Source organism: Myxocyprinus asiaticus, chromosome 10 (assembly GCF_019703515.2).
Source record: "Myxocyprinus asiaticus isolate MX2 ecotype Aquarium Trade chromosome 10, UBuf_Myxa_2, whole genome shotgun sequence".
NCBI lineage: Eukaryota > Metazoa > Chordata > Actinopteri > Cypriniformes > Catostomidae > Myxocyprinus > Myxocyprinus asiaticus.
This window is the reverse complement of record NC_059353.1, coordinates 43,422,162-43,449,609: the sequence shown is the minus strand read 5'-3', so window position 1 is coordinate 43,449,609 and position 27,448 is coordinate 43,422,162. Positions and strand designations below refer to the sequence as shown.

The following is a 27,448-nucleotide window of genomic DNA, read 5'->3' as shown; positions in this document are numbered from 1 at the left end:
GTCGGTCAGTCATATGGGTTTGGAGCAACATGAGGGTGAGTAAATGAGAGAATTTTTTTTAGGTGAACTGTACCTTTAAGCTGTATGTAAGATGCTTCTCTTTCATAGATCAAAGTGTGAGGCAGGAGGCTGCAGTTGCTGCTAAAATGCATCAGAAAACCTGCTAACCTATACAAGTCTCTGTAACACTACAGCAACACAGACTTCCTTTCATTGTGTAACAATAACACTGCATCAGCAGTCTGCATGTAGCCTCTGTTTAGTAGGTCTAATGCGGATATATTACAGCTGATGGTTTATGTAATTGTACCTTACATGGTACTGAAACTATAGGACATCAAGCCATATTCATCTAGATGGAATCTAGACCAGACAATATGCAGTTGCATGGATAAAAATTGTTCTCTTCAATATAATCAAATGTCACATTGTAAATAATTGTACGCAGTAAAGGAAACGGAGCCACACCTTTTATTTAGTTTGCGTGACACGTTTTCCATGCAAAGCAACTCGAGACCTGTTAAAACGAAAACTGATCAGCTCACTTTTCCAAACCGCTACTGCTGCTTTCTCTTAAAGGAATGACTGTTTGCAACACAACAGAAATGGATGGTGATTTATAGTGTCAAACTTCAAAGTGGACAAAAAAAAGCACCGCAAATGTATTTGTCCAAATGACCATTCTCTTTTTGTGTTGCATGAAAAAAAAATGAAGGTGAGAGAATAATGCCAACATTTTACTTTTGGGAGAAATACTAATGTACATTTGTGAGGATTTCACATGTTTATTTTCTCACTACTGTGGCAGGAATGCGGTAAATCATGTGACGGTACATGGATTCACCCATTATGCTAACTCTATAAACACACACCAGCTCTCTTGTGCACTCAAACCCCCTCTCTCTCACACACTTGTCAGCTGTGTTTACAACACCTGAGCAATGTTATCTGAAGACACCCAGAAGAGAGTACTCCTGCCTTTCATGTCTGCATAGCACAGAGCTGTCCTGCTTTTCAATATTCACATAAAACTGTAAAAAGTCACGATTAGGAAAGGATGGAATGTACTTTTAGGTACATTTGAGGGCCATTAGACTAAACTTGTCACACTGACAATGACTGAAAGCTTTAACACTAGCCAAGTTTGTTTGATCAGCCGAAAATTAAGCTTCTCTGTTCAGCACAACAACAAAAAGTCAAATTCCAGAAATGTTATCTTTTGATCATTCTTTCATCTGGAATGATCTTCCTAAAATTAACAAAGGCCTAAATACAGATTCCACTTTAAGTGAGACATTTGGGAGGCCTACAGAAAAAGAGTTCTTCTTTAGACTTTCTTTTGTAATCTACAGACAGCATAGAATTGTCTAAGACCTTCCAGACTATTAATACATTAAGAATGCAAAGAGTGAAATACTATACTATCAACTATGAAAAGCATGCAATTAGCATTCCAATAAACATCTCAGGTGTTCAAGCCCATTAAGGAACTACAACACATCTCAATAGGCAAATAATTAAACCAATTAGTAGCCTTCCAGACTAAACATACAGTAGGGGTGATGCAGATGACAAGGGCATGATCCATACACATGGTCATCAGTGTTAACCAATGGATGCATTCAGAGGAAAAATAAAAATTGTTTTCGAGAATATTCTGTTACGGAACACAAATGCATCTTCTAAAAGTCCGTCACTCTACAGGTTCCTTCGCTTTCCTTTTCTAAAACATGAATAGTAATAGGCTGCTGTCTTGTCTGTATCACTGTTTTATGCCATCTTCATTATACGTGCATTGCATTAGAGAAAAAAAATCTCTTATTTGAGTGTGTTGATAAACGTTACAATACCGCGCGAGAGTAATCGCGTGCTAAAACGCATTATAAATAACGTGTTAAAGCAGCACGAGCGGTTTGAGTATGTCAGTGAGGCTTGCGCGTGAAGAAAAAAAAACCCTCAATCGAGCAGCTACGACACGACAGCGAAAATTATTAACAATAAGCACTGCAAACAACAGAGAAAGCAACTGTATTAAGTCTAAAAACAAGCAGGGAAACAAACTTAATCTTACCATCTCTCAATAGGACGTGTTGTTGAAAGCGCGCGGACAATTACGAAGTATCTCGTGCACTTAAGCATCTGCCAAACTATTCCAAAACTTAATAAAGTGCAATACTTCCGCTTCCGGAAACAAAAAGAGTGAAAAGTAAGATAACATGGGCGAGACGGAGCCCAAAAGTATGCCTGGCCTGAAACCTGCTGGAAGAAGACGTGTAGTGCACAAAACAACACTTCTGATGAAGCAGGTGGTCTTATTGTATAACACCTACACTTGTGATTTGTAATGTGAATTAACTGCAGTTGACTGAATCATCAGCAAACTGGATAGGTATCATTCTTATAGTGAACAAATAATGTGATAAAACAATTACACATTATAGCAGTATGAGTTGTACTGCCTTTCATTTTTTAATGATTTAAATAAATGGGACAATGACGAGACACTGATATTTGTCCGGATCTATTAAGTTATTAAAAAATACATTGATAGTGCAATTCACACCAAACACACAATATTCAGATATTTGACATTTTTATATATAAATGGCATATTTTGTTCAGGTTATACCATGAGAAAACTTCTTGATAATCTTGACTCAAAATTTATGATATTTGTAATATATATATATATATATATATATATATATATATATATATATATATATATATATATATATACAGCGCATCCGGAAAGTATTCACAGCACTTCACTTTTTCCACATTTTGTTATGTTACAGCCTTATTCCAAAATTGATTAAATTCATCATTTTCCTCAAAATTCTACAAACAATACCCCATAATGACAACATGAAAGAAGTTTGTTTGAAATCTTTGCAAATGTATTAAAAAAAAAAAATGAAAAAAAAAAAAAATCACATGTACATAAGTATTCACAGCCTTTGCTCAATACTTTGTTGAAGCACCTTTGGCACCAATTACAGCCTCAAGTCTTTTTGAGTATGATGCTATAAGCTTGGCACACCTATTTTTGGGCAGTTTCTCCCATTCTTCTTTGCAGGACCTCTCAAGCTCCATCAGGTTGGATGGGGAGCGTCGGTGCACAGCCATTTTCAGATCTCTCAAGAGATGTTCAATCAGGTTCAAGTCTGGGCTCTGACTGGGCCACTCAAGGACATTCACAGAGTTGTCCCGTAGCCACTCCTTTGCTATCTTGGCTGTATGCTTAGGGTCGTTGTCCTGTTGGAAGATGAACCTTCGCCCCAGTCTGAGGTCCAGAGCGCTCTGGAGCAGGTTTTCATCAAGGATGTCTCTGTACATTGCTGCATTCATCTTTCCCTCGATCCTGACTAGTCTCCCAGTTCCTGCTGCTGAAAAACATCCCCACAGCATGATGCTGCCACCACCATGCTTCACTGTAGGGATGGTATTGGCCAGGTGAGGAGCGGTGCTTGGTTTCCTCCAGACATGACGCTTGCCATTCAGGCCAAAGAGTTCAATCTTTGTTTCTCATGGTCTGAGAGTCCTTCAGGTGCCTTTTGGCAAACTCCAGGTGGGCTGTCATGTGCCTTTTACTGAGGAGTGGCTTCCGTCTGGCCACTCTACCATACAGGTCTAATTGGTGGAGTGCTGCAGAGACGGTTGTTCTTCTGGAAGGTTCTCCTCTCTCCACAGAGAAATGCTGGAGCTCTGTCAGAGTGACCATTGGGTTCTTGGTCACCTCCCTGACTAAGGCCCTTCTCCCCCGATCGCTCAGTTTGGCCAGCCGGCCAGCTCTAGGAAGAGTCCTTGTGGTTACAAACTTCTTCCATTTACAGATGATGGAGGCCACTGTGCTCATTGGGACCTTCAATGCTGCAGAAATTTCCCCAGGTCTGAGCCTCGATACAATCCTGTCTCGGAGGTCTACAGACAATTCCTTGGACTTCATGGCTTGGTTTGTGCTCTGACATGCACTGTTAACTGTGGGACCTTATATAGACAGGTGTGTGCCTTTCCAAATCATGTCCAATCAACTGAATTTACCACAGGTGGACTCCAATCAAGTTGTAGAAACATCTCAAGGATGATCAGTGGAAACAGGATGCACCTGAGCTCAATTTTGAGTGTCATGGCAAAGGCTGTGAATACTTATGTACATGTGATTTTTTTCGTTTTTTATTTTTAATAAATTTGCAAAGATTTCAAACAAACTTCTTTCATGTTGTCATTATGGGGTATTATTTGTAGAATTTTGAAGAAAATAATTTATTTAATCCATTTCGTATTTCATATTTTAATCCATAACAAAATGTGGAAAAAGTGAAGCGCTGTGTATACTTTCCGGATGCACTGTATATATATATATATATATATATATATATTCAGCGGTTAAATCCATATCTTCAGAAGCGATATGATAGGTGTGGGTGAGAAATAGGACAATATTAAAGTCCTTTTTTACTTTAAATCTGCACTTTCACTAAAGTAAGGACCTACAGAGCTGAGATATTCTTCTACATTTACATTTACCTTTTATCCAAAGCGACTTACAAGAGAGGAAAAACATAAGCAAATTGACTTAGGATCATCAAAGATCTAAAAATCTTTGTTTGTCTCCTGCAGAAGAGAGAAAGTCATACACATCTGAGATGGCATGAGGGTGAGTAAATGATGATAGAATTTTCATTTTGGGGTGAACTATCCCTTTAAAATATATATATATATATATATATATATATATATATATATATATATATATATATATATATATATATGTTTTTTTTTTTTTTTTTCAAAATGTATGAAACCAACATGTACAAAAATATAGCATTTTTATGAACTGGACACATGTGTTTTAAACTAGATTTTTAAGATTTTTTTTTATCCCTCAGACAATCTTATTTTTCAATGTCAATGACCCAAATATTAAAATAAACATTCAAATAAAATAAATACTGTACAAAAGTTATGAGAATAATGGAAATTACAATACAACTAAAAAAGGAACAGTAATGAGAACATGGGAGAGAAGGATGTGGTTAATCATCATTAAAATAATATCACAATTCAAAATATCTTAATCTTCCTATCATAATCTTTCTTTTTATTTTGAGGTAAAAATGTGATATGTTTTTATGTGATTTACATAGAAAGGCCTGGATAACAGTTGCATACACTCTGATATGCATCTAAGAACACAGCATTTATATTTGTTAATAGAAAAAAAATATTTAGGTTTCAAATGTTTGTTTTTTGTTTGTTTGTTTGTTTGTTTACCTGATTTGTCACAAATTCCCCAAGGGTCTCAGCTGTTTGGATACTGATCAACCCATAAGGTAGTCTCACTATATTACAGACTAGGCAGAACAAACACAATAAAGATCTCTTTATGAGGAAGTAAATTAAACATTTAATGTCACAACAACAAATGTCAGGCAGTAAATCTTACAATCAGTTTGCAAGGAAGTTACATCATTGACCAGGCAAGGAAGTGGTTAACCAACCAGTTCATCTGTTAAGAAGCACATGTGATACAGATCTAACCATGAGACTGTAAAACCACAATCCATCTTATTTACTTCACTGCATGGTTGGTCAGTGTATGTAATCTATTGCTGAAAAGGACGCAGCTGATTTACAACACCCCTCGAGTTAGTTGTAACAGCTATCCATCAACAGATAAAGACCATATTACATGTGTCAAAAGATTAAAACATCTGAAATATTATTATTTCAGTGTGCATATGTGTTTCGAAATAATTGACAAAGAAAAATGTATTGAAAAATAGATACGCCCTCTGAAATTTGCTTCAGTGATGCTTGTTTGTTTCCGCAAAACTGAAGTAATTGCTAATTCAATTGAATTGTATTGCCAGCATTTCTCAGTGGAATCTTAATTACTGTTCTTTTGCCATAAAACAGATGGGAAGAGGTATTGTGTTCAGGTTATTACCCAGTGGATGCATAGGTGAATTACAGACTGGGCCAATGGGGCCATTGCCCAGGGGCCCTTAACTACCAGATGTTTATACTGTGTATGCTTAAATATGTGGGCCCCACAGCTTATACAAGGGCCCCTCAACAGACATCCAGCCCTCTTATAGAACCCTTTTGCCTTCCTGTTTCTAATTATATTTTTTGAGCAACTCTTTAACCCTATAATATCATGCATTACATATTTGATACATGACTTTCTAAGCCTCTACATCATCATCACGATGTGTATGAGATGTCTACTGTCTCCTGGTGAAAGTTTTCATGCTGTACTGGAAGACCTTGCTATTTAATTTTCCAAAATAGCTACCTTCATATTTTTATGCACTCATCTTTTTGATGTGAAATCTTTGCTGATTTTGAAGTAAAATTAACAATAATTTTTATGTTGCTACTGATATTTCAAAATTAGTATTTATTGAATTCAAGCAACATGTGCTTACATTTCATTATTTTGTAGAAAAATAGGTTTAACAGGTTTAAAAAAATATATAATTTAGGCTTAATATGGTTAAGCTTTATTCTTTGTATAAAAGGGCTGTAGAACAAAAATGTTTATTATATGATTCATTGCTACAACTGCATGTTTGTGCTGCATTACAAAAAATAACTTGGCTTAGGTAGTTGGGAAAAAGAAGATACTTTTATTTTGTGTGGTTCAAAAGTACTGATTAAACTAGACATGTAAATTTTGTCAAGACAAACTATAATGTTGTTCTGACAAAACCTGGTCTGAAAGTTTTAAATGCTTGAAGTTAGACATTTTTACAGGTTTTTCTGAAAGAAAGAAAGAAAGAAAGAAAGAAAGAATGAAATGAGAAATAACTCTGAAAAGGCTTAAATTATGTTTTTGCAGGGCTTTTTGATGGGAGAACAATAATGTGGTTGTTCCAAACAGAATTTACCCCCAAAAATGACCAAATGGCCACTAATTTTGAGCCCTACACCTTTCAGCCCATCGAAGCTCTCACAATGGAGGGTAAAGTCTTTGAAGGAAACAGTGTGTAGCAATGATCACTTCTGAATGGAACGCACCCCATCATTCAGATGAGTTAAAAAGATAGCTGTTTCTCACCCACACCTATTATATTACTCATTGCTTCTTATATGGCTTCTGAAGATATGAATTTAAACTTGCATTGTATAGACCTACAGAGCTGAAATATTTTTCTAAAAATCTTTTGTGTTCTGCTGAAGAAAGAAAGTCATTCACAGCTTGGATGGCATGAGGGAGAGTAAATAATAAGATAATTTTCATTTTTGGGTGAACTATCCCTTTAAAGTGTTTGATAAAGTTAAAATATTTCATACTTTACTACGGCCCCTGTAAATATATGCATTTTGTATGCATAATTTGTAGTATTTACATTGAGTTTACATTATGTATAACAATCGTTAAAATGGTACTGTCTTTTTAAGAACAGCGGTTGTTCAGCGAATGTGTTTCGGCTGAGTGGTTTCTTTACCACATCCCTGCTGTGTGTTTGAATTAATCTGTAATCTATATAAATAACAGAACAGGTACTGAAAGAGACTTAAATCAATGAAAAAAAAATTGCGGAGACCTCAATTTTAAAAGATAATTGGACCGGGGGGGTCTTAAAAGAAAACTGGTCCCGGGGCCCTTGCTAGTCATAATCCGCCCCTGAGTGGATGGTTACAACTTGATTTATGGACCACCATCAGTATTTGAAGCAGTATATCTCAGATGTGCATAATAATTGTTATCCCTTTTAAATTATGAATCCTAAATTTTCCCTAATGTGATATAGGAGTAGGAGGTATTATCTGTCCCCATAAGAAACTAAAAAATACCTCCATTATTTGATAAGCAGAAGTTACAGTTGTGCTGTTTAGCAGGATAGGTTTCATCATAAATGCAAAGTTTTTTTAAAAAACAAAACAAAAGCAACATATGCTATAAAACTGCAGAACTGTATGAGTTCACTATAATTTTGGATTGTCCAAGTCATGCTGATGATATTTAATATTTTTCTTGTGAAGTAAGAATGCTGTATAGGATACTTAACAGTAAAACTACTGTGCAAGATTAATAGGCCTATATCATATGGCAAGACACTCCAAATATAAGAATGCAAGTTAGTTAGTTAATCTATTCTATTCTGTATTCTACCTTGAAGTATGGGAAAACTGAGGACGTGGTGAAAAAGGATGTTGTTTCTTCATGTAATCAGAAGATGGCGCTTTTGTCAATGATTAGATTGAGGCAACGTGCTCTTCAGAATCCTTGACAGAAGATGCTGACAACCCAAGGATTGAGAATCGAGGATTTAATATATACAGTTTATAAAAGATATACTATGTAGATTTAATATATAATATATACTAGTTTAATACATGTACAAAATATACAAATGTTTTGCTATCTATTTATTTAGTCTTAGTTTTAACATTACATATACAAACGAGAATGCCAATAATAATGATAATAATAATAATAATGGAATAAATATACAGTCTAAATAACTTCTAATTCGTTGTACCAAATCGTGCTTATTTGTTGTTAATATTAAAATTATAATACTAAAAATAGCCTACATCTTTCTGTTATGGAGTGACAGCGCTCAAATAAAACGTTTTTTAATGTGCTATTATTTTATGCACAGACCCTTTATAATAGCTTTTAAAAGTAATAACATTAACAAGCATTATTGTATTATGTAATACTTAGCAGATCATTAGTTTTAATAGTTATAAATGTCACACAGTTTTGAATAATATAGTTTTATATTCATATCTGAATGCACTAACGATATTATTTTAAACATTATAAGGCCTATGTTTGTTAATGAAAATTATTATAAAGTATTGCCAGTTTATTTATTGATGATTTTACTTAAATTAAAAAAGTCATCCGTTAAAAATCATGTTTAAGGGATCCATATGCAGCAAGTGGCCTTACCTGCAACCCAAACAGGCCCTTTAACTAGAAAACGGGACGCATAAAGCTGCACAGATGGGTCACCAGCCAAAATGAGTGCCGCTGCATGATTTATTGCGCAAAAATACCAAAGAACTAATCAGCGGCACACTAATTAATACAAATCTGCATTTTTGCATAAGTAATTAGTGCATCGAAATCCTTCAAAATCAACTGAAATAGCCAAAAGAATTCTTATTTAAAGCCACTGTCTTAAGTTCTTGATTGTGTCAGTAGGCTGATTAGTGTCGGTCACTGCAAACCCCTGTATTAACTCAATACAGAACATATGGCTATAATGGACAGACCATAATAAACAGTGCCAAAGTATATGGTACGTTGAAGAAATGAGAAATAATGCAAAGCATTAACTACTGCTAAAACTAACTAACTCTCTCTCTCTCTCTCTCTCTCTCTCTCTCTCTCTCTCTCTCTCTCTCTCTCTCTTTATCTGAGTTGCTGTCAGTGGTGCTGAAATCACTCCGCTCACATCCTTTGGTTTGCATGGCAACAGAGACCTTTGACCGGCACAATCTTCGTCGATTTTTATGAGAAAGATTAGCAGCACTCTGAGCCTGTGAGTGTCCGTGGAAACTTCATGGTTACCTGGTTGTCAAACGTCTGCGGTAGGCCATTAACAGATGTCAGGAAGTGACATAAGCACTGATGAGCAAACAATGGAAACTGGAAATGAAATATTTTCCACGCATGAACCAACAGCGTGGGAGGATATAGTCTAGAGACAGAACTAATGTCAAACTTTGCCCTTAACACTTGGGCAGGTAAAATAAAACACGCTTTAAAATCTTGAATAAGCTCTTTTGAGGTTAACATTTGTTAGCTTTTTCCTCAAAGTTGGGCAAACCTAAATTATAATTAGGATATTTAGACTTGTAAAGATGTTGGTGCAGCTATCCTTATGAGGACTCTCCATAGACATAATGATTTTTATACTGTATGAACTATAGATTCTATCCCCTAACCCTAACCCTATCCCTAACCCTAAACATAACCCTCACAAAAAACTTTCTGCATTTTTACATTTTCAATAAAACATCGTTTAGTGTGATTTTAAGCGATTTGAATTATGGGGACACTAGAAATGTCCTCATAAACCACATATAGCATAATACCCTTGTAATTACCAGTTTGTAACCTAAAAAAAGTCCTGGTAAACCACTTAAACCTGCCCACACACACACACACAAAGCGAGGGTCATTATTTATTTAGGGCATGATTAGATCACTTTTCGCATCTATTTATCAATTTTCAGAGTGCCAAAGGATTTGTTTTGGGTTTTCCTGTCGATATGAAATAATTCCCTAGCTCCACGTGCGTTTAAACGACTGTTGTCTTATTCCTTCATTTATTTACTCGTCTGTTCAACGGTCATCACGTTGATATTTCCTTTTTAGTGGGGTCGGAGGGACTGTTATATTAAATTCAATAGAAAACAGCAGATTTCGGACGTTGGATCAGGTTAGTGAGCCGTGAAACAGGCTTTTCGTCAGTGCGCGTGCGACTCGCGAGCCGACCTCAGTTGAAAAGAGCAGGACTCATTACGGGGGTCTGGAGCCAGAGTTACTGCAATTACTGTTTACAATCAATAAGGAGAGAGAGAGAGAGAGAGAGAGAGAGAGAGAGAGAGAGAGAGAGAGAGAGGACGTCATTGGCTGTAGTGAAAGTCGTTGGAATTCAAACGAGTGCAGTTGCACATATCATACCAATTAGCCAAATTTAGAAAAGTCGTACGAATCCTGACGATTTCGCCAAGAGAGTGTGTTGATTTTATTAGTAATATTCAGCGATATAATTTCTCCTATATGACTAGCCTAGTGTGAACACTAAATTCGTTTAATAAGGCCTATAGTAGTATATTGTGCACATAATAATAATAATAATAATAATATTTATTATTATTATTATTAGTAGTAGTAGTAGTAGTAGTAGTATATTATTATCATAATAATAACAACAATTTAGCCTTTATTATTTTAGACAAAACAGTCTTGTCCTGGATTTCCACAACTGATTAGTGACAAAACCTGCAGTGCTAGAGAGCTAATTTATGAACACTCATAAAAAATTGTCTGCATTAACACAAGGAAGCAGGCGTAGCCTATACAGTATAGGCTAACGGGATGTGGCGAGAGACCGAGACTGTGGTGATTGAATGTGTCCCACGCTTGAAAGGGTTAATCCATCCTGCGGGTACAAACAGGTCCACTGAGTCTCTAACTGGCGACAGATGGCCACTTTCTTTCGGCCACAAAGGGACGGAATACGGAGCTCTGGCGAATACAAATGAAAGAGATCACGTGACGCTTGAGGCCGTTTTCCTGACGTAGTCGGCCATATGGCGCGTGCCGCGGGAAGGGGCGGGGCCTCGTGTCAATCACGGGCGCTGGGTGGGACTGTGGAGGCAACCACAGACATCCAGGCGCATCTTCCAGCATCAGCAGCACCGCTATAAAACTGGAGCATCCCATCGGCGCAGCCACATTAGGCTACAATCCGCAGGACTTCCCACACCACAAGGGGCATGAAACTATTATAACAAGACATTCAACAAATCCAAGGTATGTGTTGACTTTCTCTTTAATAATACTCACTGCAATTTACTGCAGTGCTTTATATGCCTAGTGATACGTTGCAAAACATTTATTCAACAGATTATATGGAAATCCTTCAGTTGTGATGAGAGTTGCATAAAAGTTTGGAAGGGCACATAATATTATACCTGATATAATAGAAATGAGCATAATGAGGCATGCATGCGGCATAAAAAATGTTTTGTCGGATACAGTAAACTAAAAAGTGTTTCAAGTGGTAACATCTAAATTAAATGGTTTTATTCAAGACAAAAACAGTACAGTATAAATAATAGGCCTGAATCAACTTTAATGCACACCAGCAAAAGTATTTTTAATGGTCTGATCAAGTAGAAACAGATTTGTAAAAAAAAAGGCACAGTTCCACTTATATGTACACAGTGTACATTCGGGTAGAATACAGGTTTTTAGACTGTTGACATGAGAATGTCAGGCCTAGCATATTCTCACATATGTCATACAATTTCTATATTTATAAATGAAATGCAGAACACATTACATCCTGTTGTCCACTCGCGTTTTAGCAACGAGACAACGGCAATTTTCGTCGGGTCATTTTTATTTAGTTTCCATGACTTTTTGACTATTTAGGGACCACAGTGCTTTAATTGCTAAATTCGTAATTTTAAAATGCACAATAATAAGGGATCTATCAGATTAAGAAATACTTACTAAAAAAAAAAAAAAAAAAAAAATAAAAATAAAGTAAGCAGCCTGATTTATCCACAGGTCATGTGTTGCATTTCTGAGGAAATGCAGAACAAACTTTAAGGGCTGCATGGATGTATTCATGGATTTATTATGAAAGACAATATAGAAAAAGTAACGTTTTTGCTGGTTCACTCACAGGCTCTGTTTATTACTTTACAGAGTTCCAACATGACGAAGTCTTACACCGAGGAAAGCATGATGCTTGAGTCTCAACCCACCGCAAACTGGACGGACAAGTGTCACAGCGGCTCCCAAGACGAGCGAGACGTGGAGAAGAAAAACGGGGTGCACGAGCCCATGCACAAAGATGAGGAGGACGACGACGAGATGGGGCTCAACAGACTCGAAGATGAGGATGACGAGGACGAAGAGGAGGAGGAGGAGGAAGACGGCGATGACGCAAAGCCGAAAAGACGCGGACCCAAGAAGAAGAAGATGACCAAAGCGCGGCTGCAGAGGTTCAAGATGAGGCGCATGAAGGCAAACGCGCGGGAGAGGAACCGCATGCACGGGCTCAACGACGCGCTCGAGAGTCTGCGCAAAGTTGTGCCGTGTTACTCCAAAACGCAGAAGCTCTCCAAGATCGAGACGCTGCGGTTGGCCAGAAATTACATTTGGGCTCTTTCGGAAACCCTGAGGTCGGGCAAAAGTCCGGATTTGATGTCTTTCGTGCAGGCCTTGTGCAAGGGCTTGTCGCAGCCAACGACCAATTTGGTTGCAGGATGTCTCCAACTGAATCCTAGAACTTTTCTGCCCGAGCAGAGCCAGGAGATGCCCCCTCATATGCAAACAGCAAGTGCTTCCTTTTCCGCTCTTCCCTACTCCTACCAAACGCCCGGTCTTCCCAGCCCTCCATACGGTACAATGGACAGCTCTCACGTCTTTCACGTCAAGCCACACGCGTACGGGAGCGCGCTGGAGCCGTTTTTCGAAACCGCACTCACGGACTGCACTAGTCCCTCATTCGATGGACCGCTTAGCCCACCTTTGAGCGTCAACGGGAACTTTTCCTTCAAACACGAGCCTTCCTCGGATTTCGAGAAGAACTACGCCTTTTCCATGCACTATCAGGCGGCGGGTTTGGCGGGTGCGCAGGGACACGCGTCTCTTTACGCTGGCACTTCGCAACGCTGTGATATACCGATGGAAAACATTATGTCGTATGAAGGTCACTCTCATCACGAGCGGGTCATGAACGCCCAACTGAACGCGATATTTCACGATTCGTGATTCTAATGAACATTTGTGAGACTTTGTCAGTACTGCTCGCCATTGTATTCTGTTATCGCTGATGCAAAAAGAGCAACAATATTATATGCTTAATCTTATGTACGTATTTATTGTTGTTACTGCCTTTAGGAGAAAAGAGAATTGATTGATTCTCGTTCACCTTATATGTATTGTATTCCATAGCGCTTCTACGTTGCGGTCACAGGTGGGAATAGGTGTGACCTTATTCAGAAGAATGTGTTCATGATCCATGCTACAAAATCACAAGCAATAATTGGGAAACTATGCAATTTTTAATCGAATACTGGGCCAATTATAGAAATGAATAGAGACTGCTATATTTTTCAACCTATTACATTTTACTACTTATCTATCCCATACTGAATTATTTTGTTGTGATTTTGTATAGAATTGTTAATTTTTATAAAGTCAAATTCCGGCACCATTCCATGCGACCTTCCATGTTAATGTTTAATAAAACTGATTTATCTCTTGTTTATACAAAACAGTGTTCATTTTAGTAATAACGACAAAGTATAACCAGCAGGCAAGTGCTTAAAAAAATCTGTAACGTTGCCTTAGCAAATAACTTCTACTGTAAAATCATGCAGAGTTGCACAATTCCGATCCTCTGAATCCAAGTTGTTCTGCTAACAATCAACGATCCTTTATCGTTTCAGTGTTGGACAAAGTTGAATTGCTTGGTGTAGTGTTGTACATAAAAGCTTGACGATCACCTTTTAAATTCACCCTGTGTAAAAGCTGAATGAAGGGCCTGTCTCTCTGAAATGAAAAAAATAAATAATGGACTGAAGCAGTCTGCTCAAACTATTCGGATATTTTCGACTGCACTCTTGAGATGTTACTGTTTGCAAAGAAAGAACAAAACAAAATTAAATCAAGATGGATTGAAGTATTACAGTTGTGTTGAGACTGCTGTATTTGTGTTTATCAGCTCATGATGAAGGTTGTAGGAATTAAGCAAATGGTTTTATTACCATTATTGTAGTAAAATATGTATAATATTTTAATGGAAATGCATTACAACACAACTATGACATCACTATGAAGACCATTACAGATAAAAAACAAACATTTAATTCATAAAAAAAATAAAAATAATCAAAGATAGCATGAAAAAAGTGGCTCTGATTTCTGAAACTGTAGCCTAAATGTGAGAGTATAAGAAACCTCGAGGTCATGTGGATCTTATCTGCATGTCAATGAATATTGTCCTAAAGGATATCCACTGTCAGTTTCACTAACCTTAAGCTACTGTATCGATTTGGTCCACTAGTGCGCAATAAGACTGTTTCGGGCACCTTAATGAACATTTCAGCGAATGAATTACTCGCGGCCAAAATAAATATTAAATCAGCGTAGAGGAGCCGGAAGGAACCACAGTCTTAATGCATCACCAAAACTAGTTCAAAGCTGGGAAAAGTTTATTTGAAATCAGACAGGGTGTAAAATTTTCCTCAAAAGCTGAGCTTCTTCTCATTTTGAATTAAACACCAGAGTCGACTTATACTGTTATTTAATATCAATATATTGATTCAAGATGTAGAAGTTGTCCATGATTGATTTGGCTATACTTGCAACATCACAGAGAGTCAGCAGGTCCATTAGATCCATTTAATAGGGGTTTTAATTGATAAAAAAATGTGGTATTAAACCACAACTGTTCGTACCAGTCTTCTAAAAAATCTATTTACAAATCTACTTAGTTATTTACTTTTTTTTTCTTCTTTTTTTTTCTAGAAAAATCCTTTGTTCATTATTAAATTGGCCGATATATAACATAAGTTGCCACGCAGGCAAAATATAGATTCTAACGAAGATAGGATGTTCATGAAACAATATATTAAAAAGAGTAACTGAAAATGCCCACGTATTTGAGACGAAATGGCTCAGTGTGACCGAGGTTGATTGTCTCGTATGTTTCTTCTTTTCTTGAGGTCACATAACGCTGATTCTTCTAAATCTCGATGAGGGGAAATGTGACTAATTATTTTACAAATAAATAATAAAATCGTTCCCTTTCTATGTAGGCTAATCCTTCGGTTGCAATTGTTAAATTAAAGGGTTTATGAGAGGCCACATTAACCAATTATGAGACATCACGACTAGCATCAAAACTATACGTCCTTTAGAAATGTTTTATTTAATTTATACGCCGTTTTAACGTTGCGAATGTAGCTATATATATATATATATATATATATATATATATATATATATATATATATATATATATATATATATATAGCCAAATCATTCCACTAGCACGTGAGGTGGGGAAAAACATCCGCTGGGATTCGGATAAGTGCTTGAAAGTCTCAGAGGCTTCATTCAGGAACTGTCCAAGGTGCTAAGGCTTTTTAACACCTTTTCACGTATTACACTGGCTTATCGTTTGGTATAAAGTAAATAAATAATTCCTTTAAAATATTGAATAATAATAATAATATTCAAGCAACCATGGGTGAGGTGAGCTACAGGCTAAAAATATTTGTTGAACAGCACATTTAAAACAGCACATTTAAAACAGCACAACTAGCCTACTGTTACATTAAACGCTGTAAAATATAAAAGTATTTCAAGGCACCATTTATGGTTCCTTAGATGCCACACAAGCAGAATCCTCATTTCTTTCATTTCTTTGAGAAACTTAATTCTTAGTTCCAGCGAGTTTCAACTGTTCCTTCAGTAACTTCATATAAGGAGTGGTATATATATATATATATATATATATATATATATATATATATATATATATATATATATATACTACTATATATACACACACACACACTCACCTGCCACTTTATTAGGTGCACCTACATATATCTACATATTCATGAGATTATCTGATCAGCCAATCGTGTGGCAGCAGTGCAATGTATAAAATCAAGCAAATACGGGTCAGGAGCTTCAGTTAATGTTCACACCAACCATCTGAATGGGGAAAAAATGTGATCTCAGTGATTTCGACCATGGCATGATTGTTGGTGTCAGACGGGCTGGTCTGAGTATTTCTGTAACTGCTGATCTCCTGGGATTTTCACGCACAACAGTCTCTAGAGAACATAGAGAATGGTGCGGGAAAAAAAAACAAAAAAACATTGAGCAGCAGTTCTGTGGATAAAAACGCCTTTTTGATGACAGAGGTCAGAGGAGAATGGCCAGACTGGTTCCAGCTGACAGAAAGTCTACAGTAATTCAGATAATCACTCTGTACAATTGTAGTGAGCAGAATAGCATCTCAGAATGCACAACATGTTGAACCTTAAGGCAGATGGCCTACAACAGCAGAAGACTACGTTGGGTTCCACTTCTGACAGCCAAGAACAGAAAACTGCAGTGGGCCTACCATTTGTGTACCTCAGCAGAAATCTAGATTTGTCAGACCAGGCAATGTGTGTCCAATCATCTACTGTCCAGTTTTGGTGAGCCTGTGCCCACTATAGCCTCAGTTTCCTGTCCAAGTTGACAGTAGTGGTACATAAAAGGGTCTTCAGATGCTGTAGCCCATCCGCCCCAGTGTTCGACATATTGTATGTTCAGAAATGCTTTTCTGCATCGCACTGTTGTAACGTGTGTTTATTTGGGTTACTGTCACCTTCCTGCAGCTTGGACCAGTCTGGCCATTCTCCTCTGACCTCTTGTCATTAACAAGGCGTTTTCATCCACAGAACTGCCGCTTACTGGATGTTTTTTGCTTTTTGTTTCTGAATCCCAGGAGATCAGCAGTTACAGAAATACTCAAACCAGCCCATCTGGCACCAACAATCATGCCACGGTCCAAATCACTGAGATCTAATTTTTTCCCCACGAAAATGAACTGAAGCACAATATTGGCTGAGAAGATAATCGCACGAATAAGTAGATGTATAGGTATACCTAATTAAGTGTGTGTGTGTGTGTGTGTGTGTGTGTGTGTGTGTGTGTGGATATACAGTATATTGAAATTAAAAGTACATAACTAGTACATATTTGAGTTTTTTCCAGAGGGTTCAGCATTATGTCATCTGCTGAACTCCATTGTTTAGCAATAGCCTATTAATGCTTGATAAAATGTAAATATTTTTGTGAACACTATTTTAATTTTAAAACTCTATCGATAGCTCCTCACAGATTTATTGAAAGGTTGAAACGCTAAAGTACCACAAACAAGATGATACGTGAGCGAGTTCAGCGCGCGTAAGAAAGCCTGGCGGCTGCGCGCGCTGTAGAGGTGCATCATGAGTTTCTCAAGAGCCTAGCGACCGGGACGCCGGGAGCGTGCCCAGCCGGTAAATTAACACACAAAAGGCGAGTTGCCGTGAGAACTGTTTGCACCGTAAACATTTACACCATGTTTGAATCCCCGCGTACATCGATGAATGTTCTCAGCGCGTGGTTAGAAAGCCAAGAAGAGTTGCACGAAACGCAACCGGTGTCTCCTCGCGGGTCAAGATGAAAAAAGAATGAAAGAAAGCAACAGCAATGCGAGACACGCTCTGTCTCAGCCCCTCAGTTATGCACCGATGCTCTCTTCCCGCCAACGGAGATCCGAAAGAAACGAAATATCGACCGGACGATCCAATTGTGTGAGGGATCTTACAAATTGGGAAAAAAAGCCACGACATAGTTCTCACTGCAACGCGGGTAACATGGACCCCCATCCAAATCGAAACCCCCACAGGTGAGCTGCGCTGTTTCCATGGCGATTGTACGCTACGCATGTTAACTTGCAAATAATCGATCGATTGTCTAACGTTTATAACCACGCAAAGTGGTAGAACATGCACACTCACGCTCAGTAGTAGCGCACAACATTGGAAATTTGCTGGCTGAGATTTGATCTTTTAAAGACGAACATAAGCAAAGACTGTTTAAATGTGGTTTTCTGAAAGTCTGTCCGCACGCTACAGAGAGGGATTCATTTTGACAAGAGCATTTGGTCTCTCTCTCTCTCTCTCTCTCTCTCTCTCTCCCTCTCTCTCTCTCTCTCTCACACACACACACACACACACATACACTATATTGCCAAAAGTATTCGCTCACCTGCCTTTAGACGCATATGAACTTAAGTGACATCCCATTCTTAATCCATAGGGTTTAATATGACGTCGGCCCACCCTTTGCAGCTATAACAGCTTCAACCCTTCTGGGAAGGCTTTCCACAAGGTTTAGGAGTGTGTTTATGGGAATTTTTGACCATTCTTCCAGAATCGCATTTGTGAGGTCAGACACTGATGTTGGACGAGAAGGCCTGGCTCACAGTCTTCGCTCAAATTCATCCCAAAGGTGCTCTATCGGGTTGAGGTCAGGACTCTGTGCAGGCCAGTCAAGTTCTTCCACACCAGACTCACTCATCCATGTCTTTATGGACCTTGCTTTGTGCATTGGTGTGCAGTCATGTTGGAACAGGAAGGAGCCATCCCCAAACTGTTCCCACAAAGTTGGGAGCATGGAATTGTCCAAAATCTCTTGGTATGCTGAAGCATTCAGAGTTCCTTTCACTGGAACTAAGGGGCCAAGCCCAGCTCCTGAAAAACAACCCCACACCATAATCCCCCCTCCACCAAACTTCACAGTTGGCACAATGCAGTCAGACAAGTACCGTTCTCCTGGCAACCGCCAAACCCAGACTCATCCATCAGGTTGCCAGATGGAGAAGCGTGATTCGTCACTCCAGAGAACACGTCTCCACTGCTCTAGAGTCCAGTGGCGGCGTGCTTTACACCACTGCATCCGACGCTTTGCATTGCACTTGGTGATGTATGGCTTGGATGCAGCTGCTCGGCCATGGAAACCCATTCCATGAAGCTCTCTACGCACTGTTCTTGAGCTAATCTGAAGGCCACATGAACTTTGGAGGTCTGTAGCGATTGACTCTGCAGAAAGTTGGCGACCTCTGTGCATTATGCGCCTCAGCATCCGCTGACCCCGCTCTGTAATTTTACGTGGCCTACCACTTCGTGGCTGAGTTGCTATCATTCCCAATCACTTCCACTTTGTTATAATACCACTGACAGTTGACTGTGGAATATTTAGTAGCGAGGAAATTTCACGACTGGACTTGTTGCACAGGTGACATCCTATCACAGTACCACGCTGGAATTCACTGAGCTCCTGAGAGCGGCCCATTCTTTCACAAATGTTTGTAGAAGCAGTCTGCATGCCTAGGTGCTTCATTTTATACACCTGTGGCCATGGAAGTGATTGGAACACCTGAATTCAATTATTTGGATGGGTGAGCGAATACTTTTGGCAATATAGTGTATGTTGGTGCAGCTATCATTATGAGGACTCTCCATAGACATAATGATTTTTATACAGTATGAACTATAGATTCTATCCCCTAACCCTAACCCTAACCCTAACCCTAACCCTAATCCTAACCCTCACAAAAAACTTTCTGCATTTTTAAATAATAATAATAATAAAAAAAACATCATTTAGAAATGTCCTCATAAACCACATTTATAGCATAATACTATTGTAATTACCAGTTTATAACCTAAAAAAAGGCCTCCTAAACCACTTAAACCTGCCCACACACACACACACACACACACACACACACACACACGCACGCACGCACGCACGCACGCACGCACGCACACACACACACAAAAATAAGCAAACAACACCATAACCGGTAACAAAGATGACATTGTACACACTGAAAAAAAAATGACTAGTCAGATTTACTTAATTTTATTTAGCACGTTTTTGCACACAAGTTATTCTAAGTAAATTTTAATGGTATAGAATTAAGTCAAATTAGTTAAGTTCATGACGTAATACGGATTAAACTGCGATTAAGTCAATTTAACGTAAACATTTCAGTTCATACAGTAGCCTAACACTAACTTACAAATCTGATGTACATGGCACTTAAATAAACTAAGTAAAATTTTGAACTTGTTTAATCATCTACAACATAACATAAAGAAGCCTTCCACAGGGAAGCTTACTGCATGCTATGTAGACTATTGGACAAAATCACCTTGCATTACTAGCAGTATAAAAACAAGATACAGAGTTGTGTGACCAAACGTAACAACATCAACCATAAAAATGGTGTAAATAAACTTGCAAACAGTGAGACCATGCAAGCTCATTAATTATTCAAGTCTGGGTAACTGGGAACATCAGCTTCGAAAAGTTAAGTAAATGTAACTTATTTTATTTACCAGTGACATTTTTTCAGTAAAGGTTTTCTACATTAGGATTGAAACATGATGACGCAATGTAAAGATAACAAACAATCATAAATAATATTTACTTAAAAGCTAGAGCATTCCTTTTTACATGATGGCATTAAGTCCAAAAAAAAAAAAGAAAAAAAAGAAAAGAAGCATAAGAAAATAATAAATATAAATGTATAAGCTCTAGAGAGTAAAATAATGAAAATAAATGAACAATAATTATAGGATGAGAAGAAATCAGTTAGAAAAGGCATAACCAATTGACTTCGCATCTCAGTAAGATCTCAAACAGTAATGTGACCTAACATGCAACAATTTTTTTTTTTTCCATATTTATGTAGCTATTAAGAATCCCTGATATTATCACATATATTTCGAGACAAAAGTTTTTAATAACTGTTGAATAAATGAAAGGTATAAATAACCTCCTTGTTGCACAGCTAAAAGACCCTTTCTGGTTAAAAAGGTCACAGAAAAACTGCTAGGCTGGCAGAGGTCGAAGATGCTTACTGACTGTTCTGCAACAAATTGTATTCCATAAGGGTTAGTGGTGGGGAAGGGCTGCTCCAAGTACAATTGAGACACTTTTCAGTTCCTGAACGCAGAAAAAAAGGAGGCCTTGTAATACTTGAGATGTTATAAAATGCCAAAACAGTGATTACAATTAACAAGAAATTGTACCCCTTTTGCTGAAGTCATTATTTGAATAAATATGAACTTAAATCTTACTTAACCCTCCTATTGCGTTCGGGTCATTTTTGACCCAGGAAAGGTAGATAATAATTTTTATCTTTATCTTTTATAACCATTTAAAAAAAATTTCACATCTTTTGCAACATGATGTTATGTCAATTTTTTGTACATCTATGAATTCGATTTTTACTTATAAACACTTCACTTACATTTTGTCTCTCACTAGGACTGCATTTTGTTTACAAACACATACAGTCACACACAGACACACACATTCCTGTACAAAACAGACATGAAAGATGTACATAACAAATAAACTAAAACAAAGGTACTACTGTCTAAAACGGGTGTGGTGAGAGCAAACGTTCATGTACACATTCGTCTAAATAGGGCTTGAAAGAGGAAATTGTCCACATTTTACTCTGCAGCCATCTGATGCCGAACCAGTTTACAGCATACTCACGCATAAACATTCAGCAGTTCATGCATGTAAATAGAATAGATTTCGCTTAAAAACATAGTAAAGAAGTATTAATGTTGTATACTTGAGTTGTGCAGTTGTTTTGATGATGTTTAGTTAAAAAAAGAATACATTGGTTTCATAACTTCTGGCCACAAAGTTGTATTGGGCAGTTATGATCAATAGGAAATTCATTAAAATTACTAGTAATTCTCACATTAGATGTTAATATAAATTGTATATTATGTTATATTAAGATCAAATTTCACAGAAATTTTGATAAAAAAGATGTCTTCACATGTATCACACTGGTTTCGCTATGGTTAATGTATGTTTTGAAATGTCAAAGAATTTCTAAATGTTATTATTTAAAAAAAAAAAAAGTTAACATGGCAAAAATATCAACCTTTTTACATGTATGAACAGTTAATAACCTATTAACGACTTACAATATAGTTTTAGATTAAAACCATCAGGTTAATAATGATTTATAAGCTTGAATTCCACCGGGCTAAAATTGAACCACGAATGCAAAAGGTGTATGCAGGTTCGGAATGCAATAGGAGGGTTAAAAAGATATTTTGCTATATCAGAACTATTTGCATATTTTTTTGCCCTATTATTGACCCTATTTCTACATTATATTACTATAAAGGCCACCCTGATTTTTAGTCACAACAATCTTCTTTTATCATTTCAGTTAATGCAAATAGTGTTGCTCCATCAATAATTAAAAATATATATTTTTGATCATTGTATACTTTGGGAGCAGAAATTAGTTCATTTTCCTTATGGGGGGCCTTTAGCCCCGTTGTACCCACTGATATAATTACACAAGCAAAAGAGGCATACAACAATATAGCGATCAAAATGTCAGTTCTGCCAGAAACCCATGTGTAACAGCTGTGTTGGTAATGGACTCCGGCTGACTGTTGTGCCGACCAAAGTAGGGCATCTGTCAGTCTTGTGGACAGTTAGCAAATGTCCAAGTAAATGATACTCAGAACTACCAACTGCATCATTACACTAAAGGCCGTGACACACCAAGCCGATGGTCAGCCATTGGCCAATGTTGGGCCGTCATTGAGCGTCTGTCGGCCTAGTTTTTGCGGTATGTTGCACCGTTGGCACTAGTCGGATCCCTGTCGGTGGCTTTTCAGCTGATTGAGCATGTTGAATTGCCGGCGGAGCCCATCGGTGAGACAGATCAGTCTGATTGGCTGTTCAGATTAGCGAACCAGTGCACGAGAAGAAAAACGGAAGTGACGAAAGCAAGCAAATGACGAAGTCAAGAGGGCACACACACAGAAGGCTCTAATCATTTTTCATCTTCATCTCATCTGAGCATTCGTCTGTGGTGAGTGAGATTGGTGTGAAAATGGTAAGCAAGCGCTTCTTTGTTTACGGTTTGTATATCCGCAGTCCTAGCTCTTCCGGTTTCCCTTTTTGATTGACGAATACAGACTACTGCCACCTGCTGGTATGGAGAGTTATTTCCTCTCAAGCAGGAGCAGAACCTACATGCTAGTTGGCCATTGGGTGTAATTTTTGCGGTGTGTTTAAGAGCAACTTTTTGGCCCAAACGCAGGCGACGTAAGGCGACACCACAGTCGGCTTTTTTCGCCGCTAGTTCTTTGATGTCAGATTGGTGTGTCTGGGCCTTAAAAAGATAACCATTACTTTTTAGGAGGATTTGATTTCAAACTAGGCCTGTATTTTTTTCTTTGGGTTTTATTTAAAGCTACACTATGTACATTTTTGGTTTGTTAAAAAATAACAAAATGTTATTAATGAGAGAGTGCAACAAAGATCCATCTTCCAAACCATGTCTTTACCCAAATACACTTTGATAAACCTATAATAATGATTTATATTTTAGAGCTGTCGGAACGGATTTCGTGGGAAATTGCATACATACGTCATTTACCCGTGCGTGTTGACGTCATATCCGTACACAGAGAAAATAAGATCCGGCTACTATAGCACGTGTGTGGGAGTAGCGTGAAGCTGTAAGTTTGTTGTCACAATGAACGAGAAAAACTGACCATGGATCATTCAAAAAGGCAAACCTTCGGGGAATCACCGGTTGTAAAAGCAAAGAAACCCCGAACAGAGCAGAGTCTACAAGCAAAAAGGTAAAGTGACAGAGTCCGTAATAAAACCCGAATCAACATCGGCTTGGCTTTTCAGAGGTGACGACAACTGAAAGGATTTAAAAGCCACCCAGAGATGGCTTTTTTCTTACTCAACAGGTAAGACATTTTATTGATATGGTTTATGTATAGTAGTGTAATCACACACATGCACACACAATAATTATACTGTAATTATACAATAATTATACTGTAATCATACTGTAATTATACAATAATTATACTATAATTATAGTGTAATCGGTGCAGAACATTTCACCTGTGAGCACACGTATGTATTTTTCTTTATAACAGCAATAATTTATATAAATAAATTCTATAGTCCAAGGCTTGCCAAGGACATGTGAGTCTTGAAATGATGTTTACCACTGGTCAGTAACAGTGACAATCTATAAATTAGTTACTACTGTGGCTTATTTGGCTAGAATATCCTGCAATTATAAAAACTTTACAAGGTTTGACCTTATCATTCTAGCAATCATTGTGTCTAATGTTAATAAACGTTTCCTAACTTTGGTAACATCATTTATTTCAAAACATCAATGTTTCCAATAAGTCAAAACAACAGCATAAGATATGGCACCTACCTGCTCAGATTACATGTTTTCAGATATCCGTCTTTTCCTTTCTTTCGTTATTTATTTGTCCATTCGCTCTGATAAGATGTCCTGTATTCATGTGTACACCGGTGCCTCGAACCACAATCATCCGCGCAGAGGAGCAGAGCCGAAGCACAACCAAAACAATGTTCCACCGCAAGACGTATGCAGTTTGATTTTTTAACCGCTAGAGGGCCAAAAGTTACATAGTGTAGCATTAAGGAATCCACCTTTTTCCTTCTGACTTTAATGTGTGAATACTGTGCCTTGCTTTGAAATAGACACTTTCAATAATTATCTAGGCAGACAGATGCTATAGATGCACTTTGTTAGTGTCAATTGGATAATTTGTGAAAATTGCTGCAACATCAAACATAAAGTTAAAAAAAAAATGTGCATAAACATAGTGAAAAACATCATAAGCTGCAACTTAATGGCAACATTTAAAAGGATTATTTAATCAAAAATAAATTTTCTGTATGATACACTTATATGATGTGGAACACTAAAGGAACTGTTAGACAGAATGTTAGCCTCAGTCACCATTCACTTTCACTGTGTAGAAAATAGACGCAATGATATTGAATGGTGACTGAGGCTTTTCATAAGGGTTTGGAACATGAGGCTGAGTATATGATGAAAGATCTTTTGGGTGAACTGTCCCTTTAAAGCAACAATAATTAGATAGGCCAGCTTTTCATTTTGATGTGGAATTGAATCTAAATATGAATATCTGACCATGGTTTTGTTCTGCTTAAGTCTTTTTCTGGTGAAGAGCCATTCACCAGAAAAGCCCTCCAAAATGTGCTTTTATAGTACGATTCCTGATGCGATTCTACGATTGATCAGGAAGTTAAAATGAAACAATTTTGAAACCCGCTCAGCAGTCTGAAGTTGAGGCATGTACTTCCTGTCTTTTGGCTGTTGTTTTTCGCAGGCACTTCAAAGCTTGAGCTGTGCCATGTGCAAGAAAGACTTTCAGTCAGCCTAAGCTTTATGGACAGTACTTTTCATCTGTGATCCAAGCTAATGTTATTAAGCCAGAGCTCTCATTACACAGAAAGCATTCATCTAATAACCCCCTATGGCATTTACCAAATGTTCTCTCGAAAATGCCAAAAAATTACAGCAAGATCCTGATACGCTGGGGTTCTCTATTTGACGCTCATGTGATTCTTTTCTGCCGAGGGATAACAGATCAGAATATCGCCCCTGATCCCTCAATTCAGGCAGGGAGAGGAAGACATTAAGTATCACACAAACACAAAATCAAATTACACTATGTGGCATTTCAGCGCTTGTTTCTATGACAACACTGTGTGTTGGATTTCAGTGTAGATCTGATACCTCTGTTTACATCTCCCTTTGCTTATTTTCTGATCATGTTTTATTTGTGCTGTTGCATGCTTTAAACTAATGTTCTAATGCAAAAACAATTGAGATCAAGTTCATTTTCTAAACAGTTTGCTTGTTTGAGTGCCTGTCTTGAAAATATACCAACATGATCTCATGAAAAGTCGTAAGAATAGTTGTCTCATTGTAAACCCCAATATTTCCTTTCTTCCGTGGTACACAAAACATATTTCGATGCAAACTTAAAGGGATAGTTCACCCAAAAATGAAGATTCTCTCATCATTTTCTCACCCTAATGCCATTCCAGATGTATATGACTTTCTTTTTTTTTGTTAAACTCAAGCAAATATTTTTAGGAAATTTCATCTCTGTAGGTCCACACAATGCAAGTGAATAGGTACCAAAATTTTGACGCTACAAAAGGACATATAGGGAGGCATAAAAGTAATCCATAAGACTCCAGTGGTTGAATCCATATCTTCAGAAGCGATATGATATGTATGAATACAATATTTAAGTCCTTTTTACTATCAATCTTCACTTTCCCTTTCACATTCTTCTTAATTTGTTTTTGGTGATTTGCATTCTTCATGCATCTTGCTACTTACTGGGCAGGGAGGAGAATTTATGGTAAAAACAGACTTAAATATTGATCTGTTTCTCACCCACACCTATCATATAGTTTCTGATGATATAGATTTAACCACTAAAATCTTATGGATGACTTTTATGCTGCATTTATGTGCATTCTGGAGCTTCAAAGTGTTGGTACCCATTCACTTGCATTGTGAGGACCTACAGAGCTGAGATATTCTTCATTTGTGTTCAGCAGAAGAAATAAAATCATCCAGATCTGGGATGGCGTGAGGGTGAGTAAATGATGAGAGAATATTCATTTTTGGGTGAACTATCCCTTTAAACCTAACAATAAAGTGTAACACCTTACCCACAGCCTAAACACAACCATGACAGTAATCTAAAAAGCTCTGTTGTGTACAATGGAAGAAAGAGAAACATCCAGGTTTTGAACGCATGTTCGTGAGATTTTTCCAAATTTTAAACCCTAACCCTAACCCAAACCCCATACCTAAACCTAACATAAAGTTGAACCCCATACCATGATTTTAGTTGGAAAGGAAATATTGTAAAAAAAAATATATATATATATATTTTTTTTTGTTGTAAAAAGTAGGATTTTACCGGATAATTAACGGTAAAAATGTATATTATAGTATGTTCCACAAGAGAATACATGTACTTTTTTATGGTAAACTATTGTTAAAATTATGGTGAAAAACAATAATTGGACATTCCCAAATGTCTGTGTGTGACACATTACATTTTATTATATTTTATGGGAGTAGTTATTTTCCTTCTTATTTTTTAATATCAGTTATGTACATTGGGGTGTTCTGTGTTATATTTTGTTTAGTTAATGTTTATTGCAATATTTTAGTGTCACATTTGTTACCCTGATGGTGTTTTGTGTTTGGGTATG

The 27,448-nt window shown here is 37.4% G+C and overlaps 2 protein-coding genes and 1 long non-coding RNA gene across 6 annotated transcripts in view; 2 read left to right on the top strand and 1 right to left on the bottom strand.

Moving 5' to 3' along the window:
* Nucleotides 1-2,186, bottom strand: part of LOC127446941 (protein ITPRID2-like) — an 81,816-nt gene extending 79,630 nt beyond the window's left edge. For all 4 annotated transcript variants that reach the window (XM_051708287.1, XM_051708288.1, XM_051708289.1 and 1 more), the window contains exon 1: nucleotides 2,072-2,186. The gene's annotated coding sequence lies outside the window, so the exon portion shown is untranslated. The remainder of the gene's footprint in view (nucleotides 1-2,071) is intronic.
* A 77-nt stretch (nucleotides 2,187-2,263) lies between these two features.
* LOC127446945 (uncharacterized) lies at nucleotides 2,264-6,921 on the top strand. The gene is made up of 3 exons (XR_007898273.1): nucleotides 2,264-2,306; nucleotides 4,624-4,660; nucleotides 6,851-6,921. It is a non-coding gene; the product is annotated as an uncharacterized LOC127446945 (long non-coding RNA).
* Nucleotides 6,922-11,358: 4,437 nt separating this feature from the next.
* On the top strand, nucleotides 11,359-14,408 carry LOC127446944 (neurogenic differentiation factor 1-like). The gene is made up of 2 exons (XM_051708295.1): nucleotides 11,359-11,515; nucleotides 12,419-14,408. Exon 2 carries the CDS (start codon nucleotides 12,428-12,430, stop codon nucleotides 13,487-13,489), a length of 1,062 nt encoding a protein of 353 aa, XP_051564255.1. The 5' UTR covers nucleotides 11,359-11,515; nucleotides 12,419-12,427; the 3' UTR covers nucleotides 13,490-14,408.
* Nucleotides 14,409-27,448: the final 13,040 nt, after the last annotated feature.

Bases quoted from the DNA above. Each gene is read 5' to 3' on its own strand.
- LOC127446944 (XM_051708295.1), top strand. From the start codon at position 12,428: ATGACGAAGTCTTACACCGAGGAAAGCATGATGCTTGAGTCTCAACCC.